At 45.9% G+C, this 17,541-nt stretch overlaps 1 protein-coding gene across 1 annotated transcript in view; it reads right to left on the minus strand.

The window, feature by feature from the left end:
* LOC144097469 (uncharacterized) overlaps positions 1 to 17,541 on the minus strand; it is a 30,470-nt gene that overhangs the window by 5,516 nt on the left and 7,413 nt on the right. The window contains exons 3-5 of the mRNA XM_077630190.1: positions 12,478 to 12,540; positions 7,574 to 7,591; positions 2,260 to 2,300 (exon numbers count right to left, since the gene is read on the minus strand). Coding sequence (XP_077486316.1) covers positions 2,260 to 2,300; positions 7,574 to 7,591; positions 12,478 to 12,540 — 122 coding nt within the window. The remainder of the gene's footprint in view (positions 1 to 2,259; positions 2,301 to 7,573; positions 7,592 to 12,477; positions 12,541 to 17,541) is intronic.

The raw sequence follows: 17,541 nt of genomic DNA on the forward strand, positions 1-17,541 counted from the left end.
ATTCTTCTAGTTATCTCCCTTCTCATGATCCGGATCAGCTGTCACTACCTGCCCTAAGTAGACATATTCCTTTACCACTTCCATGCGCTCACTGCCAATTGCGAATTGCTCTTCCCTTGCTAGACTGTTGAACATTACTTTGGTTTTCTGCATGTTAACTTTAGACCCATCATTCTGCTCTGCCTGTCTAGCTCATTGATCATGATTTGCAGTTCACCTCCTGAGTGACTCAGCAAGGCAATGTCATCAGCGAATCGCAGATTATTGAGGTATTCTCTATTTACACTTATTCCCAACTGTTCACAATTAAGGCCTCAGAATACCTCCTGTAAACAGGCGGTTAATAGCACTGGCGAGATCATGTCTCCTTGCCTGACACCCTTCCTTACTGGAATTTTATTGCTGATTTTATGGAGTACTATGGTAGCTGTGCAGCTGCTATACACCTATTTCTTCCAGTATTTTGACATTATGATCTTCTACACCCTGATTACACAATGCCTGTATGAGTGCTGAGGTTTCCGCGGAGTCGAATGCTGCCAGAACTGCACGAACAAGATCGCCGCTACGGGAGTTCGAACTGGCGGCATTCAGTGGCGCGGCTTTCTACAGGGACCACCGGAGAAGTAATTTCTGCCTCTCATATTTCTCGCGTGTTTCTGCATGATATTTGCACTTTGATTGAAAAGGGTGGTTCAGAGGACACGTGGAACTAAAATTTTAGTTCTGTGTGCACTTTCCCTTTTGTATTGCCGGATTGATTTCAGATGTGCAACACGTTGGACGCCGGCATTCAAGGAGGTCTTTTTGAACGCTCCGATGCGGTCGCTAGTAGAATGAGTCGCTAGCGGAGTGGAAGTACTACACCAGGGTGGCCATATCCTGTTCTGGGGAGGGAGTGCGTTGTCGGTTCTGGTCACCGAGATCGGGCTGCACCCCAGGCCTCGTTATGCAATTCCATCGACGCGCGGATTTTTTTTAACCTGGTGAGGAAATGCGTGGCAGCAGTATTCGAGCCCCGGTGCTCTTGTACGCGAGGTGGACGCTCTACCTCTACATCATTGCCGCACCTCACTGCCACACTGAGGCGAAATTTTCGTACGCTCATGTCATTCCTATTGAAAGCGAAATCATGGGGAAGCAGTCTAGGTTATTTAAGCACCTAGGTATACAGAAAAAAAACAATACAAAGTGAAGGAAAATATGTTGCAGCGAAAAGGCAAAAAAATGTGCGCCTGAGGAGCTACAAAATATTGTGTCATATTTTCAATATATTTTCCTAACTCCCGGCGCCATTCCATCGCTGCGTCATTGTTGGACATACATTCATTACTTTGTGCTACAAGGCTGGAGCTTTTCTAATTCAATAAAAGGATTTTTTTCTTTATCAATTGCTTTGCATTTTAGAAGCAAGAACAAAATAAATAATATTCGCGTTAACGCAATTCGGGCACGCTGTCTAGTTCGCTTGATTTTCCGCCTAGTGGCGCAGGACTAGAATCCATCGGATGCATTTATTTCTCTAAAGAAAGTACTCGCTCAGAGTGAAGGATCGCTTTCAGTGCCTCTTTATCTGCTGGGTGAAGCGTTAGACCGTTTGGTGACGACACTACGGGGTCATGCTTGTGGACGCATATTATTAGTTTTGGGCTATTTTCCTCTTGATTTCGAAAGACGCGGAATTAAATATTCAAATTCCCAGTTCCTCTTATCATTAAATATCAGTCCAAAGGCGATCGCAGCTGCAGATTATTCAGAAATGGTGTTTTTGCCGACCAATAATGTAGCCAATTTTCAAAGTTTCCATGGTCGTCCATTGAATGGTTATAGAACAAACGTTAGGCGAGGTATTGAGAGGCCGCTGCTCTTAACGAGCGCGAGAGACCCCATAGAATCTAAACTGCATTTGCAGTCGCGGAGGTCCTAGGCTTAACGAGCTGGAGGCGACCTGAAATTCATGATGAAAAGGTTGCTTTTGGGCTACGAAGTTCAGACGAGAAACGTTAAAGCCCAAGAGATGGTAGAAATTAGCGCCCAACGGAAAGCACAAATTGATTGCATGATTTTGATGAATACAGAAAATATACACAGTATGTACCGAAAGAAGCGTACAAAATATTCAGCCGGCCAATCCGCAGGAAAGAAAATTAAAGATTCATATTACTTATTTGTGCTGGCACGCTGAGAGATTAGGGGAAGTATACTGGCGTAAGGCGTTTTCACGAACCGGCTTTCGCTTATGTTCATAAGGTAACTTACCTGTGGCCGGAAACCCTGATCACGCAATGTGATTCCTCTAGCTGCAAAAAAAAAAAAAAAATGAGACGCAGACTGTGGGCGTTATCGGCACGCATTGATCTATGCCCTTTAAAGCTGCTCTTGATTAAAGGCCGATTTCACGTAATCTTGTTTGGTGGTTGTGCCAACCAAAGTATTATAAAAGAGACGGTGCATAGAAATAGGCTCTTAAAGCATCCGATAAAATGGCCTGCACTGTGTATGATTCTCCTAAATGAGACCCATCTTATCATGGTTGTGACTGCCACAAAACGCGTTATCACAGTAGTTAGCGTACTGATAAGGGCACAGGGATCACAACCAGAAACAATAAGAGTGAGACCCTACAGACGAATAGTTATTCATGATGACAGCAGGTCAGTCTTCTTGACCGCATCTTTTTAGGCTGAAGGATGTTCAATAAACGCTGAATGCCGGTTGCAGGAAAAGCCACATGTCGGCTGCATATGCCGCACAAAGAAAACGTGAGTATGAAGAAATGAACACTAAACAAAACTAGAAAATGTACAAATGATATGTATACAACTGATTAACGCCTTGACAGAGCTCCTGTCTTTGCCGTTCTGACAGATGTACTTTTTACCAGAATATTTTGGATATGTAGTTAGCTTTGTACCTGATGGGCTTGAGCAGAGCGCATAAGAGAAAGGAAAATAAGTGATGGTCGCTTTATATAACCTAGCGTATTCGGTGTTAGGGATGGCAGATTGTCATGTGGGCGGATGAGATTAGGAAGACTGCACCGATAAGGTGGGAGTAGCTGGCAAGGAAAAGGCTGATTTGGAGGAGAGTGGGAGATGTCTTTCCCAGTATTGCAGCTAATCGGCCCAGTATTGAAGTGTATTGGCAAAGGCTGGTCCTACGAAGGACCAGAGTGAAACCATTTATTTCCAATACTGTGCCGATTACCTGTGCAGCTTTGGTTTGTACTGTCTCAGATGTAGTTAGTCTTCTGATTTTGATGATCAACTTTCGGCCGAATCTAGGACCGCGAGCCTCCATGTGGGGTCAGGAGAGTAACTAGCACACGAAATTTATTTTCTTTCTACTTTCAGATGAAGCCGCCCGTTCGGTGTTCCTCTGCACTTCCCATAAACGCATCTCGTCCGGAATTTCTGGAAATATGTTTCCTGGGTTATAACACCGTTTTCTTTCTTATCTCATTGTGCCCGGTGATAGCCATCAGATATCATCTAAGGCTTGCTTGCGATGGCGGCGAAACGCAAAGGCGCCCGTGTGCTGTGCGATGTAAGTGCACGTTAAAGATCCCCAGGTGGTCGAAATTATTCCGGAGCCCACCACTACGGCACCTCTCTCTTCCTTTCTTCTTTCACTCCATCCTTTATCTTTTCCCTTTACGGCGCGGTTCAGGTGTCCGCGCGAGATGTGTGAGACAGATACTGCGCCATTTCCTTTCCCCAAGTACCAATTTAATTTACCAATTCGTTTGTTAGCCAGCTGTACAGCTAAAGTTTAACAGTTAGGTTTTGCAGCGCTACCTGTGTTAGCCTAAATGCACGTGTTTCAGTTCTCGTCGTCCCGCCCAGATGCCCCGAATTGGGGCAAAGCATGCGTCGCTGTGATATATAAAAGCAGGTGGCTCAGGCGACGGTCACTTTACCCATGGCTCCCCCTGCAGCGCATACAAACTTAGGGAACTGAATGCAGAACGGAACGCCTTACCGGAACCGTGATTCAGAGCATAGTTCTGCTCAGTCACAAATCAGCCCAGTCACTGAGAGGCTTAGTGCCAGTTCAGTGCCATTTCGAAACGAGTTCAAAGGCGGAGGGAGTTGCACGTGGCGTTATCGCTCTGTTGATACTTGCGCGCACCAGCTAACACTCATTACCCGTCCCAGACGTAGGGTAAGCGCTCGAATTTTTTAATGTCATTGAGCTAGGCGATTACATTAATTATGAAGTTTTTCGTTTACAACTGTTAATACCTTTACCAGTTCCTAGTTTTACTAAACTATGATCCTCCTCTGTTTTCTATGGATGCGACCAGCAAGTAGCCGCTTACAATATCTCGAGCAAGGAGGAGATGAGACGTGCTGCCCGGTTTCCTTGTTTTCGTATTGTGTAGTGCATTCTAGTGGCATTATCTATGCAAACTTTGCAACTTTAACAGTACTCTGTCGTTATAGGAGGTTCTGCGGCGCAAGAGATTTCGGCCACCCACATGTGCACACACAAAAACCACGGAGCTGAGGGTCGCCCCCATCCACGGATTAATTATACTGTGGGGCCACGGAGGAAGACTATAAGGAATGGAAACTCTGCCGTCTGCAGCGACCAGAAAATGTCACACGCCCGCGGCGCCACTATCATGCTGGCAGCCTGGAAAGAAACTAGTGAAATACAACGTCACGGCGTGCCCGCTGAAGCAAACACCAGTTTCGTTTGCTTTGAGCGCGCGCCGCCTGCCCGAACGCTGCATTTTTTTATTTTTATTTTCCTACTGCTTCTACGAGGCGCCGCAAGGCGCCGCCAATGCATGCGCCCCCGTCGGCGCATACTACTGTTACTTTATCTGGTCCACTGCATGCGCCCCCGTCGGCGCATACAACTACTGTTACTGTATCTGGTCGCCTGCGCTCGCTCGCGCAGACGGGAGTTTCACGTCCTGTACCGTCTAGCTCCGTGTGTGGGGCACATAACTATGTGAGCCTAACAATGTGAGCCTAACAATGATTTTTTTTTTCCGGAAGCGACATTCTTCTCAGATATAAGTCAGTTTATTCACAGGCGCCAGGCGGAAATTTCGCGCGAAACAATTACACATATTCTGAACATTTTGCCGCTGTGAAAAACAACGCCGCTCATAGTGGTAGCGCAAGCAGAAAAACACGTAGAGCAAGCATAATTTCATAAAAAGCTACAAACAAGTAGGCGATAACAGTAAGTTAGGCATCGGCATGCACGGTGCAAGAAAACATTTTTCCTCAAAAATTATAACGGACGGGGTGCTCGTGGTTTCCTCTCCGTAGCCACCAATGGTTAACTTATTACCTAAGTCTATTTTTCGTTACGCTGATCCTTTCGAAAACCTGATTAAGATGGCAGTGACACTACTGAATGGAGAGCTGGCCAGGCTGAGTACTTCTCATCACGGCACTACGACTGCACTTTTATTCAGTTCGTGCGGGCACGCTCTGACCACAGCTTCCGCCCACAGCGCCTGTTCACAGCTTTCAGTGACGCCACTCATGAGCCAAGAAATGCTTTTGCATTAATAACTAGCAAAATAAGGATGGCCTGGGGCGCATACGGAAGGTTCTCTCAGATCATGAATTTCAGTTTAGTAATATATTTCAAGGAAAAATTATACAACAGCTGTATCTTACCGGTACTCACCTACGGGGCAGAAACGTGGAGGCTAACGAACAGGGTTAAACTGAAGTTAAGGGCAACGCAGACAGATATGTAAAGAAAATTGATAGGTGTGGAATGAAGAAGATGATCCAGCACCAACGACAACGACAATAAAGTGCTCCCCCTCCCCCCCCGCCCGTCGGTTGCTCGTTCTGGAGAGCTGGCGCTTGTGTCCCGGTCTCTCGCCTCGCTGGTTATTAGATTACTTCCGCTAAGGTCTTCGTCGCCGGCGCTTTCAACGTGCCAATAAACCGCCCTACAGGTGTAACGTTAAGAGACCGGAAACGGGCAGGGTGAGTGAGCGAACAAATGCATGCTAATGACATCCTAGTCGAAATTATGAGGAAGAAATCGTCTTGGGCAGGGCATGTACTGCGAAGGCAAGATAACCGCTGGTGCTTAAGGCTAACGGAGTCGATTCCAAGGGAAGGCAAGCGCAGCATGGTCCGGCAGAAAGTTAGGTGGGCGGATGAGATTAATGAGATTGCGAATTTTGCGGGGATACGGTGGCCACCACTTGCAAAAGACACGGTTAATGGAAAGACATGAGAGAGACCTTTGCCTTGCAGTGGTCATGGGTTGATTATGATTGTGATAATGATACCTGTAGAATTACATTATATATTCTACCTGGCACTAGAAAGAATCAACTTCTAATTAAGGTCTCAGTAAACTGGAGAGCTGCAAAAATCGAAAATTATGAATGGAAGTGCTTTCTGAGCTCGGAATATAAGAAGGGCCTCGAATCTCTCATACTGCATTGCGGCCGCTTTGAACTTTTCTCCTCAATTTGCTACTGAAAAGTTTAAAGACATGAAATCAAAATGATATCAAATGACGCGAAAATTACGCGCACCATTCGTGTTCCCGGGGGCTTCATGCATTTTCTCATTTTCTCCAATCTGTTCTTCTTGTGAAACCATAGAGAAATTGCTCCGTTGGTGTCACATGACATCCTTAACTTCTAAACAGCAACTATTAGCGCAGGTAAACTAATTCTTGGCTACTAAAAAAAAACATCTAAGTCACAAGTCGCTAAGCCAGTAGTACCGACTTTCGCCTTGATGGTCCCATAAGAGGGAGACTTTTATAAAATTTCTGGTCTTTTTGGGACTACAACATGCAACATTCTTTTTGTGCGTAAAGGCCTAGGAACTAGGGAACTTCGTTATTATACTGATCAAGATTCGTCAAGAAAGCGTTTTATTTAATGTACCAGGAAGAATTATTGCAGCGGGTCGGGGAAAAACAGGGGTAGTCATTTTTAGAAAATTCCTGAAGCTTTTTAGTTTTATTAGTGTTATTTTTTCACGCGAACCTGATGTAAAAAAAAGTCCTGATTGTTCATTTAGGAAGCATAGTTTCAGTGAATATCTCGCTACTTTTTCAAGAAAAACATGCCAATATAACAGTAAATATATTTTGTGTGCGTTCGATTTGCAGCCAGTTGGCTCATCATTGAAGATGGATTACTTCTTAGCGCAAGGCAGGGGACATTAAAAAAGAAAGCAAATTTGAAAAGTTCGGCATTGGCTGAAAATGCAGGTCCTCGAAGGTACAAATTTTTAGACATGTGGCCAGTTCTTCAGTTTTATACTTGTTAAGAACCCGCAAACGTTTACACAGCTACACCGATACGCTCAGCGTTCACACATTTGCTAAGACTGGTGTCAGCATGGCTTTTGTTGCTGTGAAATTACACAGCATGCACTATTTCGTTTGATCCATGGTCTGTGTTACTTCACGCTTATATAATTATTACTCTTCTGATACAACCATTCCTACGCTCATGTTAATTACTGGGATACTCTGTGCGTGTAATTATTTCTACTTTAGTGATGCTGTGTCTTGGTCTGTCAACAAATTCGTCAATAGTTTTAAATATTACCCCCAAACTTACGGCTTGCAGGCATCAGCACTGTAAGAAAAAGACATTAATTGAGGCGAAATTCATTTCGTACAAAAAATATTAATCGTGTTTTGTGTGTCAGTTCATTTTTAGTCACATGAGTACACTGAAAGCAATAAAAACAGCGTTTATGCTCAAAAGGGCAAGGAAATTAAAGGTTATGGTTCCTTTGACAAAATTTCATGCTCACAAGTTAATGTTATAAACTGTGAATTGCAGGCTTTCACGTTCCGAAGCAACAGGCGGACTCTAAGGGACGGCGTAGTGAAAAGCAGCGTGGTCATTTAGACCACGTGGGGTTCGTTAAGGTGCACAGACATGGCATTGCACAGGACTGTTTTTGAATTTCACCTCTATATATTACGGTCGCGGCGCACTATAGACCCAATCCACGACCATCGGATGAGCAGCCAAATGCCAAAGCCACTATGCAACCGCGGCGAGTATGCGCAGAGTGCGTTGCCACCACAGCTGCAATTTGAAAAAAAGGGTATTTGGCCAAACCGTTGCTTCAAGGTGTCGGAGATTTTTACTGCCTTCAAGCAGCTTGAACAGACCGGACTTTGTAAAGTGCAAGTGTAGCCTTGCTTTCATAAATCTCGGCATTTTCAAAACTTCACTGATCTGGCCCGGTTCTATATGAGGTCAACCCAGATAAAGGATCAACTGATAGGTATTTGGAGTTTTAATCGTGGAATTTAGCCCAGGTAATAACATCCTTCCCATTTTTCGCGGAATCGCGTAGAAGTAAACGCATGAAAATATATGCATGGACTTAACTTCAAAGGTGCTACATAAAAACAGTAATTTGCATTCCACACCTGAGGTCACAGTCAATATTTGGGACAATTTTTCAATGCAACATGCAAACATGAGACAAATATAAATATCTTAATTAAAGAGGACCGTACTGCAAGCCATTAACACTCGAAGCGTGTAATCCCAGTTGATCTTCAGGAAGAGCTGCGCACACATAAAGAACAAACATAGGAAGTACACAGGAAGACGGAAAGAGCGCAAACTATCAACTGGTTTTATTAACAGCACTGAGGCTCATGTAGGCAGTGTGCACACGTGCCAAAAAAAACGTAAAACGAGAGAAGGATGGCAAATGAAGCCTCTGCATAGCTCAACAAAAAGTCGCGCTGGAAGTTATTTTCCACATTGTACAGCATTACGAAAGTATCACTGACAAAGTTACCGCCCTTTTCTCTTATGCTCTATGCTTCTAAAAGCTCACGCGTTACTTTATCTTTGCTCCTGGCCAGAATCTTAATGCTCTTGAGCTGTGCCTCACACCCTCTTCATGCATTGCAATGAGCGATCAAGTTCGCTCCTTCTCTAGTCCGAATTGACCAAACATGTTGCCCTGCGCGGTCATTCACACAGCGGCCTATCTGGAAAACATACACGCACCCACACTTGAGCGGGATTTCGTACACTATGCCCGTGGCACATTTCGAAAAAGTTCGTTCATCTTTTATATTCCATCCGTTTCGCTGACCTTTTTCGCCGCTGATCATCGGGCATAAGCGAGAGAGTTTTCGTGGCGCTTAAAAAAAAAAACTGGGACACCATGCCTCTTTGCCACTTTGCCTTCAGTATCTGCTGGCGATCTACAAGACCTTAACCGGCATGTGTAAAGGTTGACCAAGAGTACTGTGAAAGGTGCCTCCTGGAAGGTGTAGAAGCCCTAACAAAAACAGAGAACACGTCTTCTGTCAAGCATATCAAACAAGACCCGAGCTGAAGTGCAGCCTCCTTTGTCGAGGAAAACAATCTGCGGTTATTACAGGCTGATAAGGCTGGAGGATTCTTCGTATTACGAGAAGATTTCAATGAAAATGCAGCTGAGGAGAGAAATTTGTACGCGTAAAACCCAGTGCCACAAGAATCAAGAGCACGACTGCTGCACTATGTAAGGTACTTCAAAAACGTATGCTTGCTAGCTCGGTAACTAACTGTAAAAAGAAGGCACTGTCAGTTTTCTTCACTGCAAGAACTCCAAAAAATTCAGTGGCGTTTAGAACGGTAGTCAGTGAGAAGGGTTCGTGCCAGTTTTTAATTAGCCAGTATCTGCAAAACCACTGAGTGTTTTAAAGGGCCAAAGACATTCACCACAAAGAACTCTTGTGATGATGTACGGTTCTTGAATAACAATTCATATTGGATAAGCCTTTTGTGTTGATGTGGAAGATTTGTTTTATTCTGTGCCTTATGGTGAACTGTTTGTAGTCAACAGAGAATACACTGAAAGGAACGAAGTAATAAGGTCCCGAAACTTAGCCGGTGTGCCACCAGACAGTTTCATTTCTGCGCCTGAATTTTATTTGCAGCAACTTTTTTCTTTTAACGGTGACATTTACATTCAATGACGAGGCATTTGTATAGGCTTGTGGAATATATTTTCAGCTGTTATTGTCCGCTCTCTTAACCATAAGTTTACTAACCATGGAGTACTTAAGGCTTTTAGATATGTTGACGATTTTTTAATTGTTTTACCTAAATAAGAACTTCGATCTGTACTGATAACGTGAGTATTTTGACTCTGGACAACAATGCAAGGGTTCGGCTTTCACGCACTAAGTTCCCACTGACGGTTCGTTGCAGTTTCTAACTTCAACCTGCACTTTGGCATGCGTTATATCTGCTGACACTGTGCCCCACGAGCACAGAAAGAGCTGCTTCGTTAAGACTCTGCGCACTCGAAGATAGGAGAGCTATAGCTAGCTCGTGCCTCGAATCTGCTCTTACAAAGTCTTGTCCACATGCAATGCACACCAGCTTCAATAATCAAATTAACAGGCTTCTTCCAGCCGGCTACCCCTGCGTGGTTCTCTCAACCGTAGCTCAGAACCTTCTTAAGAGAGCCAAAGAAAGAAAACGCCGCAATGCCAATGAGCGTATGGTCAAAAAGAAAGCCACTGTAATAACGTATATGGACGAAGACGCCCACCAAATTGCCGAAAGTAGCAAACAGGCATGGCGTCCGTGTAGTTTTTTCAGCGCCAAGAGGATCAGCGGCGCAAAATGTGAACGAAACGGATGCAATACAAAACATGCCGAAACTTTTGTGAAATGTGCCACGGCCATGTTGTATCAAATCCCGATCAAGTGTGGGCGCGTGTATGTTGGCCACACAGGCCGCTGTGCGAATGAAGGCGCAGAGGAGCTTGCTCGGTTTTTTCGGACCATTGAAGCAGCGAACTTGTCCACTCAGTGCCTTGCATAATAGCATTAAGATTTTGGCCAGGAGGAGAGGCAAAGCAGCGCGAGTTTTTAGAAGCGTATCACATCAAAAGAAAGAGAGAGAGGGAAACCCTTTAATAGAAACGCAGAGAATTAATCTAGCCTACGTGTAAAAATCGCTAGCATGCTACTCTGCGTGGGGATTAAAATGTGAGAGATAAAGACGGAAGGAAAGCGACGCCGGAAAGGCTAAATTATGGAGAAAAAGGAAGAAAGAGGGAGGGACAAGAGAAAAGGCGGCAACTGTATCAGCGATACCTCCGTAATGCTCTACAGTGCGGATAAGAACTTCCTGCGCGGCTTTTGCTGACCGGTGCACAGGCTTGATTTACCTTCCTTTTCTCGTTTTCTCCTTTTTCAGACACGTGTGCGCACTACATAAATGAGCCTCAGTGCTTTTAATAAAACTAGATGACAGTTTGCGCTCTTTCCCCCTTCCTGTGCTCCTCCTGTTCTTTATGTGTGCGCAACTCGTCTTTAAGAACAACCATGCGCCAACTAGCCGAACAAGAAGTTCTGATCCCAGTTAACATAAGCTCCTTTCTTCCTACTCTTTCAGGCATAGAGATATATAACGTTGCACAATATAATGGGGGAACACACAACACAATAACTTCCGCTCCTATATTTTAGAAATGAAGCCATCCGTGCGGAAATTTTGCTGTTCGCGTCCTGGCATAGCACTTTCAACTGCCAATCAATGCTTTTGATCAGTATAAATTAGAAGGTACATATAAAGAAGTTGTGATTAATCTGCGTATTGCACATGACTATTTATCCACGAGTGATGGGCTACCAAGAGGATCATGCGATGCCAACGCCAAATTTAGTGCTTCTGTGTCCCACACGTTAATTGATAAATCATATTGCATTGCACTAAAATGTTCGCTAGATGCAAGTAATCACCACTGCATCGAAAACTACAAACACGTGTTCAGCTGCGGAAAAATGTGTTTTTTTTTTCGGGCAAGATATTTCCTTTTAACGTTATTCCCGATGTCCTTCGCATCGATGGACTACATTTTTTTTTTGAACGAGCAATGAGAATTCGCTGAAGTAGAATAAGAGCATTTTCTTTACGATCATTTCAATATCGCTAACCAGGATGAAAGTAATCCGGAAAATGACATGCTGATATCTTAATGGAAAAGGGCTCGCCTGGGATTTGGCTCCCCCGCCCTCTCCCACTCCTCCTACCTAAAGTCTGCAATTCTCTGTTCTTTACATTACACGCATCATCGCGCGTTTTGTCGGTACATAGTATCTAGCCCTTCGAATGCCTGACATGGTTACAGTGCAAGAAAAACATCAAAACTACTCTGAGCAAAGTAATGGCACCCTGACAAGCATTTATGGATAGATGAATGCTACGTACTTACATTGCATGCTGAGGGGTTCCTTTCACACTCTCTCAGAGAATGCATATCACTTATGATCCTGTTAGTAAATGCCCCAACTCGGCCGATGCTTCCCAAAACACTTCTTGAAGCATTGTCTAGATTCCTACAAATAAGTTCAGACATGTGGAAATCACCGTAAAGTAGTTAATCTTCGTAGTGCTCACATGCAATTGTGCGCTAACATTTTGAGACGCGAAGTCTAACAGCACCACGCATACGAAAGCCAATAATCATTCAAGAGCTCACCGCGCTCTGCGGATCTCTTGGTGACGCTGGTGCGGTTGGTTCTTCTCAAGTACTCCTGGTACTCTGCAAGCCGTGCGCAGAAGCGATGAAGCCACTGATCAACCACGACAGATTCATTATCGACAATAGGCAAAGTTAAACAACTCGTTATATCAATATGAAACTAAGTTGATATTTTTAAATTTTTATGCAATTTTTTCCTTAGCTTATTGAGCGGTCCCATGGATACACCTCAATTAGTCCATTGCAAATATGGGTATGTTAAGAAACTCGCGTAATGAAAACACTTCGTAACATTGCAGCCAGTTACTAATGGAATAAAGCAGAACCTAAAACGTGAATGGCAGTCTTAGAAGGTGCAGTGTGTAGCGGCAGTGGTGGCTTCACTGCGCAGTTGACGAGACGTTTTACAATTAAGCGGCACGCTGGTGCTGATGTGTATGTTCGGTAAAAATCCCTTTTGCTTTTACAAGGAAAGTGACGCTTCTGCTGTGCACCTAGGGGAGCTGTGTTATGTAAGTTAAGCTAATTTTGTGGTGATGTCACTGCTACACACATCTTCCGCCATGCGCTGAGATTGCAAAGTTTGCACTTGAGAACCGCGTATCGTGCGGCTCACTAAACGGTGACCTGCGCGATGACCATGCGGCGAACCACGTAGTGTTTAAGCCTGCGAAGATTGAGCCATTTTTTAAGCGACGATTTTGCTCCCTGTGTCTTATACCTGCCATACCAAAAATTATAATACGGCTGCATGTGACAGTTTTAGGAAGCGGATCTTTTTGAGGAGTTTCTATTTCTTTGCTAGCATATGTCTGTGCCTTAAAAATGCATTCGTCAAGAAAAAGAACATATTGTAGTCCTCCTTCGTCTTGGGATTACTACAGCACTTATTATTTATCTTTTCTGAAAGTAATCATAGCTGCTAAATGGTGATAGAGAAATGAAGTGCGATTTGTTCAGTACACTGTCTTAAAGTGCAACGCGTGCAGACAAGACATGAAAGTTCTTTCTGTTCTGTTGCTTTTTTTTTCACTGTTTACCTTTTCACCCTGTCGTATATTACCGGCCAGATTCTCCCGCTTAGCGAGTGCACTTGGTGGTAGCTATAAAGCGCATCTTCTAACCTGGTAGTCTTGAAGCAAGTATCGGTTCTTATAAAATACCTGTCGCGCAGGCGTACTCATATCGCTTTTTTAGCACCTCATCAAACGTCTTGCGGCACTCTGGTGCAATTCGCTCAAAAGACGTTCCTAAAAGGTACGTATATTGGATTGTCTGTCAGTGTCCTGGTTCTTTCCTGGCGGAGCCAGCTTTTGACGGCATACTCCCCGACCACACCGCTTCACTACATTGGTTTCTATTGAGAAGGAATCCTTAAAACAAAGTCGTGTAGAGACTGAACGAATGACCCTTAGGGGCCCACTGCTCGCATCTTTCAGTGCTGCTTCGCATGCACCACATCTGCCTCACCATGGCTGTGAGTGCAGACAAAAGTATCCTCCACTGATACCACACGCCAGCAAGCTACAGATTTTGGGAAGCCAGAGGACGAAGAAATACGGCATATATATGAACAAGAATTTACGAAAATTATTCTCAATGTCATCGTTTGGCCGTGTGAGTATATAAATTATCTGAACATTCTTGCTTTTATTATTATCTTTATGCTTGAAATAATGCAGGAAGAAAACTTGTATTTCTTACTTTTTTTCAGGATTCAAAATTTTCAGTAATTTCACAACACTAGTCTGCAGTTCAGGAAAGGCCTCCGGGCTAAATTTCATTGGAGATGCTGCATTTTTAGGCTTATAACTGACCGACTGCATTTGACGTGCACTGTGACGATGCTGTATTATATACAATTCTTTCACCTGCCGGAGAAGCCGGTACGGCATTGTACAGTAGTGGCTACCTCTCGCACTTTCCTTGATGGGTCCCAAAGAAAGTCGCGGTATTATTTCAACGCGATAGCATTAAGGATCCCGTTCTTCAGAAAATGCGTTGTCGTCGTTGTAAGCGAAAAATAGCCCTGTGCTTAACCTGGTGCACAGGATTCGGCTCAGCCTCGCGCTACACGCCATGGTCGAAAACTGGACCGGTCACGTGATCTTGTCACGCCATCCTATGTCACATGGCCTTCGGGCGTCGTCACAACCTGCCCATCGGATTGTGAGCAAAGTGCACACCGCGGCGGGTTGCAGTTAAATGAATGATTTGTGGCGAGAGGCACCTGGGTCCCACAAGCTCCACCGATGGCAGTACCTCTCATCGCAAGGCAGTGACGCATCGCTTAACTGCAGCACACACTCCGTCAGCAGTGTTATGGGGACTCATAGGGATCTATGAGTGAACAGTAGAGGATGACCAATTCCGCAAATATGGGCATTAGCCCATTAACGCTATGGCGTCATACACGAAATGCGGAGTTAATGTGTCTCTGTGCATTTTTATTGCTTTGGAAATCTGTAACACCTTGATTAAAGTGCAGTCGTGCCGCGTTGTGCTAAATATGCCAGTGAGAACAAAATCCTTGAACGTTTTCATCCAGTTTTTATTCTTGCCGTCCTTTGTAACTGACATTAGAGCTGTCATACCCCAGCTTTTAGACGTAGCGGCTGGTACGGTAGGTGATAACACTTTAAAAACCTAGGGGCTATCTTAAACACACTCTTAAAAAATAAAAAACGACAACATTTCTGTCGCGTTTTATTCTGTCTACAATGAATGCCTAATGTTGCGATTTTCCCGCCAAAACTCAGGTTGGAACCGGTTTTATTGCCCTTATATGGCATGCATCATTCATTACCTACTTGAATGTCGAGTACGTTGCACTTAACTATTATATGGGATTACACTAATCCCACTCACCAATACAATGGAATCTACTCGAACATTCTATAAGGAGATGTCCATATTGCCGCCAATATTTGCAGTGTTTGTTCGTTTTTCAAATCTGCCGCGACACCACCTTATCGCTTTGTTTGCGACGCAAGACGCGACTAGATTTATCTCGATTGATCGCAGCCAGGCAAAGCTGATTCTACGTTGTTCCGGAATGTTCTAGGAACTTTGCGCCCTTTATCTCGAATGTTCGCTATGAGCTTTAAATTGAGCACGACCGACAGCGGCGGGCATTCTGTTCGACGACCGCCGAGCACGCTTGTCGCTTCGCCGCCGCCGTGTGATTCAGTCCATTTTGGGTGCAAGTCAGCCCAATAAACAGTTCTTTTAGAAGACCCTTTCGTCCGTCTTCATCGCTGCTTCGACTGCCGTCACCACTACGTGACATCTGGTGGAGGTGCTGGGTAGCCTTCCATGTTCCGGACGTCCCCTTCAAGTCATGAAGCCAGCCCTGAGCGCTTCGCACCCGAGTACAAGCCAGCAGCTCAGCGAGCCAGCCGACGTCTCCAGGGAGAGGAGCCTGAGTTCGGGAAATTGCCGGACCGCACAAGAAAGCGAAAAGACGCGGCTACGAGCACCACAACCTCGCCGAAGATGTCGACACCGATCATACTGCAGCAGCCGCGGGTGCCGCCAACTTTCAATGGATCCCTAGGCGAAGACCCTGAAGAATGGTTGGATCAATTTGAGCGCGTGGCATCATTCAACAAGTGGGATGATGCGGCAAAAATTGGACAGGTGTTCTTCTCATTGGATGGCTCCGCACGCACGTGGTACGAAAACTACGAGTCGTCACTTACGACATGGGAGCTATTCAAGAGAGAACTATTGAAGGTATTCACCAGTGTCGTGAGGAAAGAAAGAGCCGAACGACTTCTCGAGTCCAGGATCCAGCTTCCGAATGAGCCCGTCCGCGGTTACGTCGAGGAGATGAAGCGCCTGTTTCGCTGCGCCGACCCCGGGATGACCGAGGAAAAGAAAGTTAAGTTTTTAATGCGCGGTGTAAAAGAACAACTATTTGCAAGCCTCGTCCGCCAGCCGCCAAAAACAGTCGAGGAGTTTATGCAAGAAGCCTGCACGATTGAGAAGACCCTCGACGTTCGAGCTCGGCAGTACAATCGCCCTTCCTCTGCCTGTGCAATCCGTTCGGACACGCCGGCCACCACCAGCGACAGCTTGCGGGAAGTTATCCGCGAAATCGTCCGAGAGGAGCTACGCCGATTACTGCCATCTTTCCCACAGCCACAAGCAGCGACTCTGATGGATGTGGTACGGGAAGAAGTGCAACAGGCACTTGGCACCCCGACGGCCACAGAACCTCAGGCCATGACCTACGCCGCTGCAGTAAGTACTGCTCAGCCCCAGCGACAACCCCCCCGTCCTCCCCGAGATGAGCCAATCGTTCCACAACGCCGCCTCCCAGCCCCCGCCCGCCCAGCCTATGACCGACGCTCAAGCCCCAGGAAATGCTACGCCTGGAGGACTTCCGACAACCGGCCGTTGTGCTTCCATTGCGGTGAGGCCGGCCATATTCTTCGTCACTGCCCGTACCGACGTATCGATCTTCGAGGATTTGCCGTTAACGCCCCGCGACCACGCTTCGGACAACGTCCGCACGAAATCGACGAGTACCTGCGTCGAGAAGAGTGCACGCCGAACCGCTTTTCGCGCTCACCATCGCCGTCAACCTCGCGCTTTGCGTCGCCACGCCGCAGCTACGCAGCCGCGGTACGAGGAAGGTCGCCCAGCCCCCGTAGGGGAAACGAAAGGCAGCAACCTCTGGAGGGGAGGTTGCTCACGAGCTAAACGCCGAAGATCCTCCACCGACCACGCCCCATGAAGACGCTGCACCCGCGACGCCGCATGAAGAACCGACACTCGCTGCACCGACGCCGCACACAATGAGAACCTCGACCACGACGCAAGCTACCTTGAAATCGACGCCGCCACCCAGAGGAGCTTCGAACACACGCCCAACCCGTGACTCGCATACGCGACGAAGCCGTGACCCGACGCCGAGAGCGACATGCGGCGTCGGGCAATGCAAGAGCCAGGACCTCCGACCTAGAAGTGACGATCGACGGCCGGAAAGTTACCGCTCTAGTCGACACAGCAGCCGATTACTCGGTGATGAATGGAACATTCGCTGCGCAGCTCAGA

Source organism: Amblyomma americanum, chromosome 7 (assembly GCF_052857255.1).
Source record: "Amblyomma americanum isolate KBUSLIRL-KWMA chromosome 7, ASM5285725v1, whole genome shotgun sequence".
NCBI lineage: Eukaryota > Metazoa > Arthropoda > Arachnida > Ixodida > Ixodidae > Amblyomma > Amblyomma americanum.